This window comes from Penicillium macrosclerotiorum, assembly GCF_028827735.1.
Source record: "Penicillium macrosclerotiorum strain IBT 26536 chromosome Unknown utg000001l_segment0_segment0, whole genome shotgun sequence".
Lineage (NCBI taxonomy): Eukaryota > Fungi > Ascomycota > Eurotiomycetes > Eurotiales > Aspergillaceae > Penicillium > Penicillium macrosclerotiorum.
Genome location: NW_026643081.1, coordinates 1,175,850 through 1,190,228, shown reverse-complemented (window position 1 = coordinate 1,190,228; position 14,379 = coordinate 1,175,850). Strand labels below are relative to the sequence as shown.

Here is a 14,379-nt window from a genome sequence, read left to right as displayed (position 1 = left end):
TAATTTATGTACAAGCTTCAATACTTTTCCTATATAACTAAGCAAAGACGATAGATTATATTATAATATATAGTCTGACGTAGCCTCTATATATCAGAGATAAGCAAAGACTATAGAGAGGAGGGGTCTACGAATCCCTAATAGAAGGGTACCGAACCCTTAGGGTCTTGTAGGTTATACATCCTTGTTAGGGAGACATAGGGCTATTATAACGAAGCCTAACCGATAAGGTGTCGAGTTAATACCTAAGGCGTAGAGTTAGGAATAGCTTTATATTATAAGATTATATAATAAATTATCCTCTCTCTATAACCGCTTACCTCTAAGCGGGAGATTTAAATAGTTAGTAGGCTTATTTAGTGTAAATAGATTAAATCCTAAGACTATAATCCTTATATAAGCAAAGTAAATAAAGAGTATTATACTATAGAAGTAAGAGCTTCCTTTATTTATATTCTCTACCTTATATTACTATCTTTTATTTTAATACTCTTCTACCTCCTCTCTTCTATTTCTTATTACTATCCTTTCTTTATTATATCGTCTACGTTTTATTTGCTATACCTCCCCCGTCTTCGTGCTACCTATATAGTGCCGATTATACTAAAGTATTTTTAGTATATATATTACTTATAGACCGCTATCGGGCCTTCGGGTAGTCTATCCCTAATTATAGATACCCCTCTATTAATTAACTACGTCTTAGATACTAAAGTATCTATTCTATATCGCTAGTATTCCGCCCGGAATACTATATATTCTACTATAGGTTTCGCTAGGCCTTCTACTAGGTTTTATACTAACTTCTTCTTAGTCTACTACCGCTATATTAGGCGATACCTACGACCTTTCTAAGATCTTACTATAGGCTAAGAAGGTTTTCTAGGATAAGATAGTAGTAGATAATAATACTAGGGAAATAGGAGTATAGCCCTTTTTCTAGGCTATTCGTCTAGAGATCGCTAAGGCTTCGTAGGATCTCTACTATACTTTCGATAGTACGGAGTAGGCCTATCGCTATAAATATCTCCTTACTAGTACTAAGAATATTATAAAGGTAAGTCCCCTATAGAAATTCCTTAAATTTTCCCTAGAAATAAAGGATACGAGGTTTATCGGGCTTACACTATAGTTTCTATAGCGCGTCGCTATCTTATACTAGGATACCCTTACTACTCGTCGATATAATCTTTCCGGAATTCTTCCTCCCCTCGATAGATCCTCCGCCCGGAGATAGGGTTTATACTAGTTAAATAAGCTACTTCGACTTCTTTCTAGGGATAATAGATACCTCTCCTAGGCTTAGGCAAAACTAGTATTCTACTATAGGGTTTCGGTAGTAGTTCGTGATAGTTAGGTAACTTATCTAGTAGATCGCCTAGCTAATACGGAGGCCTATAATAATTTAATAAATATTAAATCTAATAATAAGCCGGAAGTGCTAGTAAGAAGTATTATAGATAATTTTCCTCTTATTCCTAAGGAAATTTAATCTTCGGTATAGTGAATATTAGGATAGTATCTTATTTCTATAGGCCTTTATGTTATATAATATTGCAACATGAAGCTATTCCCAACTTCACGCCTCAGGTGTCAACTCGACACCTTATCGGTCAGGCTTCGTCATGACAGCCCCACGTCTCCCTAACAAGGATGTATGACCTACAAGACCCTGAGGGTTCGGTGCCCTTCCATTAGGGATTCGTCGACCCCTCTTCTCTGTAGCCTTTGCTTATCTCTGATATATAGGGGCTACGTCAGACCGTATGTTATAATGTGATCCACCGTCTTTGCTTAGTCATGTAGGAAAAGTGTTGAAGCTTGTACATAAATTGAGGATTATAGAGAGATCCATGATAGCAAGAAACAGTGTTTTGCTTTCCTTACTTAACATTTATCTTCCTACCTAGTCGACAGGCTTTCTACCCTGTACAAGTAGTTATTCTCTAACACTTTAGTAGGGTTTCGTTTATTTATCTTCGACTATATACTTATATAACGCGTAGTAATAATAATATTTAGGATTTTCTTTTAGTTCTCTATTTCCTATAAGCCTATATTAATCCTATAGCGTTCCCTATATCGTCTTAGGATACCTATTAATTATATTCTAAGGGCTAGCCTTTCTATTTAATAAGGAAATAAGGTTCTCCCCTAATTAATTTCTCCTCGCGTACTTCTTTAACTTTATACTTATCGTTATCCTCTAATTCTAGTATTAGTAGCCTCTTATTATCCTTCCTACTTAGTTTTCTCTAAGGTTCTAGGAGGGATACGTGAAAGATATTATAGATACGATTATACTACTAAGGTAAGCTTAGGTAGTAAGCTTATTTACTAATAGGTTATAGGACCCTAAAAAGGCTAATAAAGCGGGGTGCTAGCTTTCTACTCCTTTTTAGTTTAAGATATTTAGTAGAAAGGCCGACTAGGTCTCTTCTTTTAAACTATATCGGTTTATAGGTTTAGTTATAGTACTTCGTTATAGTTTTAGCCGCTTTTCGCTAGTATTCCTATAAGTTCCGTCGAAGAGCTTTAAGTTTCTTAATTCTTATAGATACTACCGGGACCTCCTAGTAATACGTTTCGCCCTCGAAACGCTAGCGGAAATCTAGTAAGTAGCTAAGTAATACCTAGAAGGGTAATATCTTAGTTATTATATTTACTACGTTATTATATATAAACTCTATATTCTTTAATAGCGGTAGCTAGAGTGCCTAGTTTTCTACTATAAAGTATTATAGGTAATATTTAAGTATTTAGTTTATCCTTTCTATTTAGCTATCGGTTTATAGGTAAAAAGCTATTAAAAGCCTAAACTAAACTTAGGATTAATAATATAATTTTAACTAGAATTTACTAGTAAATAATAATCCTCGATTAGATATAATACCCTCTAGCGGCCTAAACCGTAATTCTACTTCGTTATAGAAGAGCTCTATAAGTTCTATAGCGGTAATCGTTAACGAAATAGCGAGGAATAGTAACTATTTCGTAAACCTATTAATAATAACAAGAATTATATTAACTTATTTACTATTATATAGTATTAATAGGAGGCCTATAATAAAGTCTATCGATAATTTAGCGAAAGGCTTTGCTAGGATTAGTAAGGGTTTAAGTTCTCTATAAGGTTTATATCTTTTCGCTATAACGCCTTAGTAGACTTAATAATCCTATATATACTTAGCAACGTCTCGGTAGAGATTCGGCTAGTAATATTTCCTTTATATTAGCTTAAAGGTTCTATTCTAGCTAAAGTAGCTAGTAAGGGGGTTATTATAATAAATACTTAATAATATAGTTCTAAGATTACTCCCTATTAGGATATATATACGTTCTTTAAATCGTAAGAGACTATTAGGTCTAATACTCTAGCCTTTTTATCCCGGAGCCTTCTACTTAATAGTAGCCTTTCGGCGCTAGATCTCTAGGTCTTCTTTTTAAAGTCGCCTATATAAGTCCTTAAGGTCTATACCTACTTCTATAGAGTACGCCTATTCAGAAGTATAAGCTAACTATACTTACGCGTTAGGGAGATAGCACGCTCGCCCGAGCTCCCCCTAATCGATTATACTAATCGATTTAACCCTATCTTCGTTTTCTACGAAGTATAGGAAAAGTAAGGTAAGTTTCTTTATAGTCAACGACTAGACCCTAGTAGTACGGTAATTAGTCGTCTATACTTCGCTAGCTAATTATTAGCTTAATAGCGAAATTAGGTTAACCTCTATAAGGTTACTCGGTAGCTATCGCCGAGAAGGTCTATCCGCGGGATTATATTTCCCTACTCGATATTTTATTATAAAGTTAAAGGGGGTAAGGCTTAAGTACTATCTAGCTTGCCTCCTATTAAGTTTTCCTTATTTTATAAAGGCTTATAGATTCGTATAATCTAAATATACTTTAATAGGAAACGTACTACCTTCTAGGTAGTACTACTAATATTTAAACGAATAAACGATAGCGAATAGTTCCTAATCCGGCGTCCTATATAGGATTTTAGTACTAGAGAACTTATATAACTAAAAAGCTACTAGATACTAAATATCTTAGTTATCCTATTAGGATAGAATCCCTACTATTATACTATTCGATATATCCGTTTCTAACCTTATCGGCTTTAGCGGATTAAAGAACCGAAGAAGTAGTACTAACTAAAAGGCCGCGATTAGGCGGTAAAACGCTACCCTTTCGTTAAGGTTTAGCTTTACTTAACCTAGTTTTCGCCTATTCTTACTCCCTTTTAATAGATTAGTAAGAGGTAGAGCGATACGGGAGTAATCCCTAATAAATCTACGGTAGAAGTTATAGAATCCTAGGAAAACCTAGATATCTCTATATAATTTTAGTAATTCCTATAAAATAATATCGGTAACTCGGCTAGAGTCTATCGATATACCTTTTAGGGATATAACAAAACTAAGAAATTTAACTTATTCCGTATAGAATATACACTTACTAAGTTTCGTATATAGTCCTCTATCTCGTAATCGCTAAAGAACCTCTTATAGGTAATTTATATACGTAGTATAGTTAGGTAAAAAGACTAAGATATTATCAAGATAGGCTACTATATAGGTGTCGAGAAGCCTATATAATATAGTATAAATATAATTCTGAAAGGTTATAGGCGTATTAGTTAGGCCGAAAGGTATAACCGTATATTTAAAGTGCCTATAGTGTGTATAGAAGGCGGTTTTCTATTTATCTCCTTCCTTAATACGGATACGATAGTAAGTATCCTAGATATTAATCTTACTAAAGATCTTCGATCTAGTAAGCCGGTCTAAAATCTCCGAAATTAGGGGTAAAGGGTAATAATTCTTAATCGAAACCTTATTAAGACCTCAGTAGTCGATATAAAGGCGTAGTCCTCTATCTATTTTAGAGATAAATAGGATAAGAGCTCCTATAGGGCTTTTTAATTCGCGGATCCGGCTATTCTTAAGGTTTTCGTCGATATATTAGCGTAGTTCTGTAAGCTCTTTTTACGATAAGGGATAGATAGGGCTATATAGTATCTTAGTATCGGGAAGAAGATTAATTATATAGTCGTATTCGCTTAATAAAGGTAGGGTCTTCGAATTCTATAAGGAGAAGATATTATAAAAGTCTGTAAGTTCGTTTAGGAGTCGGTAGGGGTCCGGTATAGGTTCGTTTTCGTCGCGATCTATTAGTAGCTATATTTCTTTAGGTATCTTGACTATAGTAAAGATATATACGTAATTCCTAGTTACCTTATTAAATCGTTCCGGCGAGAGTATCTTAACTAAAGAGGTTCTAAACTACTAAAGACTACTTCTTCCTATAAGGTAGATATTAAGGTCGTAGATAGTAGTTATCGATAGGAGTAGTAGGCTCCCGCTAAGTCGTAGGTCTCGGTTAATAGCTATATATACGCGGTTAAATCGGCGGGTTATCCCTCTTAAATCGGTAGCGGTTAGTAGGATATTCTATACGCTATAGGTAGGTATTCTATATTAGTTAACTATATAAATTAGAGGTTTAGTAAGCTTAGTCGCTTCTAACTAATAGATTTTAACGAATATATAGCTAATAAGATTAACTTCTACTCTACTATCTAGATCCGCGTAGGTTTCGATATTATTTTAGATAGTAATCGAAATATAAAATCGAGTTCGGGTCCCTACTAAGAGAGATAGAGATAAAGGCGTAGAGTCTACTCTGTCTCTAGGACTTTTCCCTACTATACTACCTAAATTATTACTAGTTTAGAGTCTTAAGTCCTAGGGTAGTAGGGTAAGTAGTACTCTTCGCTTCTATATTTAAAATATTAGGTTCGTTTTCCGTCTTCCCTAATACGATTAAGTCTTCCTCGTAGAGATAATCCTTTAGATTTATCGTTTTAGGTTCTCTTATCTCGGGAATCTTCTCTTTTAACTATAGATTTATAGACCGTAGAAGATATTAATTATTTTCGTAAGGGTTTTATTAAGTTATCGGTTCGTTTCCTTTTACGTATCTATTCTAATTTTTCTAGATCCTAGAAGTAGTAGGTAATATTAATTATATCTTCGCGGGATTCTAGAAGTTTAATTACGTATCGCCGAATAGTTATTTATAGGTCGTACTATAGCTTAGTAAAGTAGGAAAGTACTCTTTCTTTCTTAGCCGACTATAGAAAATACTATTCGAGAGTATCTAGTCGTATATAGAACTCTCTAGGATTCTTATCTCTTCGCTAAAAAACCTTTTCTAGCTATCCTATTATTTCCGATTCTAAGCTTATAGCGTTTTTAATTAGAGTAAGGGTCTACTTCTCGAAGTAGGGCTAATCTTCCTTTATATTTTGTTAGGAGGTCGGAGCCTTTTCTTCGATATATCGATACTATCTCTACCTATATATTTAATCTATATAGCTAATCGCTCCTAGGATCTAAGTTCGGTCGTTATAATATTTCTTAGAGGCTCCTTTAAATATTTATTATAGGTTAAGGAGCTACTCCTAATATTATTAAAGTAAGGAATTAAGTATAAATTTTAGAAGGTCTTTAAATTTAATTTCCCTATCTAAGGATTCGTAGAGGTTTCGGCTAGGATTTATAGAGGATTCTTAATTACTCTATAGTATAATCTAAGATTTTAGAATCTCTACTTATTCCTATAGTTCTTTAAGCTTCTATAGTTTTTTAATAGTATCTTAGGTTACTTAGAGTCTAGTATTAAGGTCGGTCGGTACTATCTATTACTCTATAGGTAGGCTTAGAGGGTTAGCCGTTTCTTCCGTCGAAGAAGTAGAGCGAGTTCTTAGCGCTATCTTCCTAGGTAATCGAAAATAGAAGAAATAGAAATTGTTAGAGAATAACTACTTATATAGGGTAGAAAGCCTATCGACTAGGTAGGAAGATAAACGTTAAGTAAGGAAAGCAAAACACTATTTCTTACTATTATAGATCTCTCTATAATCCTTAATTTATATACAAGCTTCAACACTTTTCCTATATAACTAAGCAAAGACGATAGATTATATTATAATATACGGTCTAACGTAGCCCCTATATATTAGAGATAAGCAAAGGCTACAGAGAAGAGGGGTCTACGAATCCCTAATAGAAGGGCACCGAACTCTTAGGGTCTTATAGGTTATGCATCCTTGTTAGGGAGACGTAGGGCTGTCATGCCGAAGCCTGACCGATAAGGTGTCGAGTTAACACCTAAGGCGTGAAGTTGGGAATAGCTTCATGTTGCAATATCATATGACATAGAACTACTTACTATATCGGAAGCCGCTCGTTTAATTGCGATATAGAAGCGCCTATATAAAGTAATTAGATTCGATCCTTAATATCTACTTACTATTACTTATAATAACTAGTAGACGCTCGGACTATTAACGAAGAAGACGCCTCTCCTAAAGACTAAGCTCCGATATATTAATATTTATTAGCACTAGTTAAGGTAGGAGGTTTAGGTATAACGTATTATTGTTAGATAGGTCGAGTCGAAGGATATAATTGCTAATAGCCTTACTAAGAGCCTTCCCTGGTAGCGATATAAAGTATTCGTTAACTAGCTCGGGATAGAAGATATTAAAACGCTGTTAAAGATTTCCTAAATAGGAAATAGAGGTTGATTCGTAGAGACACCGGAAATCGAAGATTTAGAAGATTGTAAAATCGCCTATCCCTAGGGGGGTATATCGAGAAGGAAGACTATATAATACGGGCGAGACCTATATATCTCTATACGCGTCAGGATATTACAGGGATACTCGATTTACTACGTGTTTTGTATAGTATCCCGGGTATACTCGGAACCTAGCGCCGTAACACGCTAGACAGCAAGGTAGGGGATATTCAACATTCCCCCGCCTACATACTTAGATAGTTTAGTCACCTAATACATCACTATATTAAGCATCTCGTTCTATTAGATCCTAGCTTTCCTAGCCGATACCGTATCCTACTATATTGACATAACATAACAAAATACATGAACTTGTTAGTGCAAAATTCAGACCCACCACGCCACGGAACTAAGTTTTTCCGGAAAAGGACCTCCTGGGGCTGACGGACCCTCGCCCTACTAACAACATCTGTCATCCTCGAGGACGATGATTCGATTCCCCAGGAGTCTTTGGGAGGTCGGTATCCGAAAGATACATGGGAAGCCTCGTAATTCCTACTTTTTCCAGAGCATGAGATTTTTTTCACATTTTCGACCTCATGGACTTCAGGGAACCGGTCGCAACCCTGAGTTTTATCTAGAAAGACAGCATGGCCCAGGTGAGATTTTCAGGTATCATCTCATGAATTAAGCCTGCCGAGTAATTGACGTTATTCTTATAGAGCAAAGAATTCCTGAGGAAGACTTGTATCGATACACCAGACATCGATGGCTGTAAGCAAATTAGTTGGTCATCTTTGGACAGCGGCTCATTTAGGCCTAAATTCAGATCCAACGAAGAAAGCGAACTTGAAAAGCGCTATTTGAAATTCAACTTACGACAACTTCTCGACATCGCCATTAATGTCTGCGATGGGGCCCAGTATTGTATGTTCCCGTTCTATCGAGAGACCAGCGAGATTTAACCGCTTACTTCATTTAAGGCACCAGAATTACCAAATGCGTGGAAGGTCTGCATAATAAAGCCTTCATCTTGAAAATGGATAATGGGTCAGAAGTCTTTGCGAAACTTCCAAATCCTAACGCCGGACCTGCACATTTTTCGGTTGCTTCTGAGGTCGCTACGCGTGAGCTGGTAAGATGTTCGGTGTCATTTAGCCGTTATCACGACGCTAAAATAGATAGCTTCGCGATGCATTCGATATTCCCATTCCTCGGGTGTTGTCTTGGTCTTCCGATGCAGCGAAAAATTTAGTCCAGGCCGAATATATCATTGAGGAGAAGGCCCCTGGTGTCCGACTAGGTTCTGTGTGGAACCGGTGGCCTCGGCAGCTGAAGCTACAACTAATAACTCAAGTGGTTGACATAGAGAACAAGTTGACCAGCATTACCTTTGACAAGCACGGTTGCATCTATTTCAAAGAAGACTTGCGCTCACTTGTCGGGGAAGCAGAAGACATTCATATACAGAGTGGTGGATCCGACATCCTCAAACGATTTTCTATTGGGCCGTTGACTACGAACGAACTATGGAGTGGAACTAGGAGGGAAATGAATTTAGACCGTGGCCCTTGTAAGTAGGTGAACTATCGAATTCCTATTCCGTTGTTTCTAATATTTGCTCTTTCTTGCGTAGGGAAACATGCATTCGAATATACCCGTGCGATCGGCTATAATGAAATGATGTGGGTCAAGACACATGCTGTTCCCCGACAGAACTATTACCGGCCGAACCAGAACGAAGAAGTTCCGGAAGATGGTATCTCACTCTTAGAGAAATATATGAACGTCTCCTCTTATCTTATCCCCCAGCCAAGCGATAAACCGTCCTCTGCTATCGTTCTTTGGCATCCGGACCTTCACCTGGATAATATCTTCGTTGATCCAGATACTTGTCGGATCACACGCATCGTGGACTGGCAATCAGCGTGCGTTGCTCCGTTGTTTTATCAATCTGGCGTTCCTAGGATGTGTAGGCATCCTGGGCCTGTTCGGGAAGGCTGGGTCGTCCCTGAACGACCAGAGGAGTTTGAGAGCTTGAGTAAAGACGAGCAAAAGCAGATTGATGATAATTTGGAAAGCGAAACTATTCACAAATACTACGAGGCGCAGGTGTATAAGCGAGCACCTGTTCATTGGGCTGTGCTCCAGCAACCGGCAACCTCTATCCTACGGAAACCTGTTTGGCTTGTGACCGGAGTGTGGGAAAATCGAGACCTATTCTTCCTCCGCGAAGCACTCATGAACATCACAGCTCGCTGGAGCGAGTTTTTCCCAAATACCCCTTGCCCGATCGATTTCTGCAGCGATGATATCAAGTTCCAGTCCAAGGAAGAGGAAAACATCAATGGGGTCGGGCGTATGTTGTTATTGTTCCGAGAGGAAGCTGTACTCCCTGTGGACGGGATGGTTGATCCTGAAGACTACGAGTTGGCCCGTGAGAATAGTCGGAAGCTCAAAGATACCTTCATTGGGCTGGCGGAGGATGAAGAAGAAAAGGAGCTGTTCAGGAATCTATGGCCATACTAAGAGTCCGGGAATATCTGAGATTCAACGAAGGTGTATTTATAAGGTGTTCAGATAAATTCGGGTAAAATATCTTATTTCGAGGCAAATTCTTCTCTCGCGCGAGTATGCCGCAATAAATGGATCAAGTCGATTCACCTGGCATGTCGCTCGCTCAACGCTCCGCTCCGCCTTGACTTGCCCGTCATCATCTGCCGTCCGGTCATGCGGGAAGATACCAAAGCCCGTATATAAATTGAGGATTATGGAGAGATCCAAGATAGCAAGAAACAGTTATTTGCCTTACTTACTTGACGTCTATCTTCCCACTTAATCGACAGGCTTACTACTCTGTATAAGTAGTTATTCTCTAACACACTCGCACTCACCCTAACAGAAATTTCGACGCTGTTTTAAGGTCCGGGGCTCTATGAGTATTGACCGCGTTTAGTATGTGGTTTAAGTACGGCTGAGCGGACGGGAAGCCCTTTTCTCCACACCCTGTGGTCGTATGTATCAGACTCGTCTATGAGCAGAATCAAGTAGACTGAAGGATGGTAGATACTCCAGGTGAGAATAAAACGAGCGCGGCTTTCCCGTCGTGCGACCGGGGTAAGAAAGGTGAGTGCGCAATAGACAGGCTGAGAAGCCCGTTTAGACGCTCAATGAGTGACTCATCCTCCACCGCGCGATCGCTACGACAACACACTCACCTTATCTCAGAAACAGCATTACTCGTTGCTCTCAATCTAGATGAAGCCGTGGTTATCTCTCTTGAAACCTGATATTGACATCAAAATCCTAAGGCCACCAAATTAATGGCGAGTATAATTTGAGCGTCGCCCTCCACCAAAGTACCCAGCCCAGTAGGCTGTGGTTCATAATCCAACTCGCGATGGGTCAAGTTAACCGGTAAACAGGCACTCCTGTATGACCCCTAGATTTTAGTAAGCCCATATTCTTTATCATGGACCTACCTCTAGCTGACCTCCCTTCAACAAACAAATTCGTTGCTCAAAATTAGACCTCAGAAAAATAGCTATATATTATAAAATGGAACCTGCCAACTCAGCAAATGCTCCAATTTGCGAATTTGATATTGTGTACGGTCATGACAGATATAGTCTCTATCTCCCAGATAACTAAAATAAGAATAATAAGAACCTTTCGGCCGATAACCTATTGATATCGCAGTTCTTGATGACTCCCTTCGGAATCGGAAAATCACCGAAGCTATCCAGAATGGAGCCAGCGATGATGAGGTCAGCGAAGCATCGAGATGCCCACAGATTGGATGATATATTTCATTGTACACAGTCTTCACAACTATAGCTCCACATCTCTGACTGGAAGAAACATCACTTCCATACTCTTTTCGCTCAGGCAGTGTCTGATTCCTTTTTGGGAGGCCGCCCTTCGTCGTGGTGTGTGGTGGTCTGATGGCTTATTTTTGATCCATTTTATCCTGCCTGCATGTCAGGCTTGCCGTAGAGGGCCCGCTTAGGTACGTTGAGGTGTAATGGCAGGATTACAGGAAAAGCGCACTATGCAAACATCATAATTCAATTTTTGACATTTTTCTGCGCAGCTTTTTCGGCTAGAGAGCGATATGTGGCGCAGTGCCCGACAAGCCTTTTCATGCCTTCATTAGGCGTGTCCAAAATCAGAGAAGACATGAAATTTTCCACCTGAGTAATAAGCATTATGTCCCACGCGTGGGATGCAAAGCGAGAATTCTGTATGATACTTGTAGATAAGAACGAGGATGCTGCAATAAGATAGTGAAGCAGGATACTGAAAGACATGAATTCATCAGTGAACAAATAATACTTGGAGACCTCAGGGGCTCTGCTTACCCAGTGATGGACATATTGCTGTTAGGTATATATTTAATCAATCGAATTGATGCCCTCGCGGCATCCTGGCAGAGTGAGCCAGAGAGTATAGCAAGATCATCAGGAAGAGACCCGTAACAATATGACTTGGCGAGCTGGATATTGATATCCAGGTTCTGGAGAGTGACCATGCGATGCACAGCCATTATGCAATAAAAATATGAAAAATGCAGATTGAGAAGAATGACAGACACTAATGACTTTGGAAAAGTGGGTGTAGTTTTAACGCTAGGTCGATACTCTTTGGGTAGGCTCTCCTTCCACTTCTGAAGCTTCCGGTCTAGCATGATAACCGAGCTATTGAATTCAGAAGTTGGCTTTTCGGTCCTAGTCACCGAGTAAAGATGTTTGTGAACTTTGCCCTTGATGACAGAGAGTTCACAGTATGACTTGAAAGCACTGAATCCTGTGTTTCCCTCTTTTGATGTCGCATATGCCAGATTCTCAGATGGCCAAGAAGGAATATCAATGTTGATATCCTCGTCATTTTGCGCCAAAGGGCTACCAAAACGTAAACACATACTAGGATTTGAATAAGCTGGCGTACGTGCCTTCAATATGGAATCTGGAAAAACTCACTCTCTGTCTAAGCAGTAAGCAATCCAAAAAACTGTACGTCGCTGCTGCATCTCTTCTTTCCATCCTAGTGGTGGGGTGTCGGGTATTTCTGTCGCTAGATCGTAACTAATGCGAAGCGCTGAGGTCACCAAATAGCTGCATGGTTGGTTGCTCAAGGTCCCAAGCAGAAAGATTGCCTATAAATTTTAGTCAGAGACTGAGGTAGTGAGATCTAAGAACGTCTTACCATTCCAAGAAGCGCTTGGGCTGTCCAGAGTGTCGAGTGGCCAAGACAAAGCTCATTCACAACAAACAGGGCATTCTTCATGAAAATCCAGCTCTTTTGATAATGATCATCGATCTGGGTGTTGCTGTCTCTTTTTACAAGTAACATGTGTCCGAGTGCAAGAACGACGTTTGCGCAGGCCCAGCGGCCTGGATCATCAGATAGATAGGTTGGACTATCATCACACAAAGTCAATAAGGACATGGTGTCAAAAATGGGGCAAATGGTATTGAAATTATTCAAGAAGGTCATGAATAGCATCTTAGTCTCTGCCTTGCCCGGCGTATCGCAGAAGTTTTCCCGAGGAAATAGACCCTTGGGTGTATCGAGCGCTGGGTTATTTGGAGATACCTCAGTAGATAAGAGCGGGGCTACTTCCATTAGTGATTTATTCCCTAGCCTTGTGCCAATCCATCTCCTAGCCGCTTCAGACAGTGGGTAAAGGTCTGCGTCTCCGATTTTTGCCGTATCCACCAAACACTGTGGAAGATGTGGAAAGACTAGATTGCCCAAAAAAAAGTTGTTTTGGCAGTCTGACTCATAATCGATATGAATTATATTGGAAGTTGGGTCCGGTGACATTGATGATGGTTCTATGAAGGGGCGAGAATCCTCGACATCCGACTCGCTCATCGCGTCCCACCCGGAATCAACACCACTCTGTACCAGAGAGGTATCGGGTTCCGCAAGTGCATGCATCTGGGTGGTCTGTTGAGGACATATTGATGTTTTATCATTGAGATTGAAACCCAGGCTCTCAAACACACCTTCCAGTCTTCCGATATTTGTTTCCAGGCGATCAATCTTACTCCGTCTACTCACGCGGTTGGTACTTAGGAATAACGTGAGTTTGAGAGTGCTCTCTCACCTTTCGCGCTTACGGTGACGACGATACTCATTGACTGAGCATTTTATGCCTAGTTTGATGCAATGTGTGCATCTGTTTTTAGTGGTCATATCGCATTTCGTCTTTCTGCGATGACACTCCTGGCATGCCTGATACAGTGAGTGGATATGTGAGGGGTCGGATCCGGGGAACAAACCCACTTTGCCTCTCTGCCATCGCACGTCAACCTGCTCTGATACGAACATGGCAGTATCGTGGGTCTCCTGCAACCCTTTTCGCGGGCATAATTGCGGCATTTTCGAATTCGCAGCCATTGTCACAGCCCATACTTTGAATCCATTAACAGCTGGCTCGGGAAATGAGTTCGATTTCGGAAAAAGAACGAAAAATCCCATGAAACAAGGAATATCAATATATCTGGAAAAGCACAAAGATATTTCGAGGCAGTCAAAGGTATACCCCGGGCATGAAAGGTACAGTACAGATCGGATTAGGGGTAAATCGTCCCTTGACCTTTTGTCCAAAGGTAGGCTGTCTAGATTTTCGTCGGAGTCAGGGACTTTTTCGTCAGACAATTATCAAGAACTATACTATTAGAAACTCGGAATCCTCGAGTCCCGTTCCCTTTTCAGAGGAATATCTCGAATTTTCCTGGGCAACCGACCGTGAGCATGTGTGATCAATCTTTCCACAGTGTA

General features: G+C 39.5%; 2 protein-coding genes across 2 annotated transcripts; one reads left to right on the top strand and one right to left on the bottom strand.

Annotated features, from left to right (window-relative positions):
- Positions 1-8,629: 8,629 nt before the first annotated feature.
- On the top strand, positions 8,630-10,119 carry N7462_000395 (uncharacterized protein; the record flags this gene model as incomplete). The annotated part of the gene is made up of 3 exons (XM_057072121.1): positions 8,630-8,725; positions 8,776-9,163; positions 9,227-10,119. 3 exons carry the CDS (start codon positions 8,630-8,632, stop codon positions 10,117-10,119), a joined length of 1,377 nt encoding a protein of 458 aa, XP_056938651.1.
- Positions 10,120-11,657: 1,538 nt separating this feature from the next.
- On the bottom strand, positions 11,658-13,038 carry N7462_000394 (fungal specific transcription factor domain-containing protein; the record flags this gene model as incomplete). Its single annotated transcript, XM_057072120.1, has 3 exons — positions 11,658-11,889; positions 11,952-12,491; positions 12,863-13,038. 3 exons carry the CDS (start codon positions 13,036-13,038, stop codon positions 11,658-11,660), a joined length of 948 nt encoding a protein of 315 aa, XP_056938650.1.
- Positions 13,039-14,379: the final 1,341 nt, after the last annotated feature.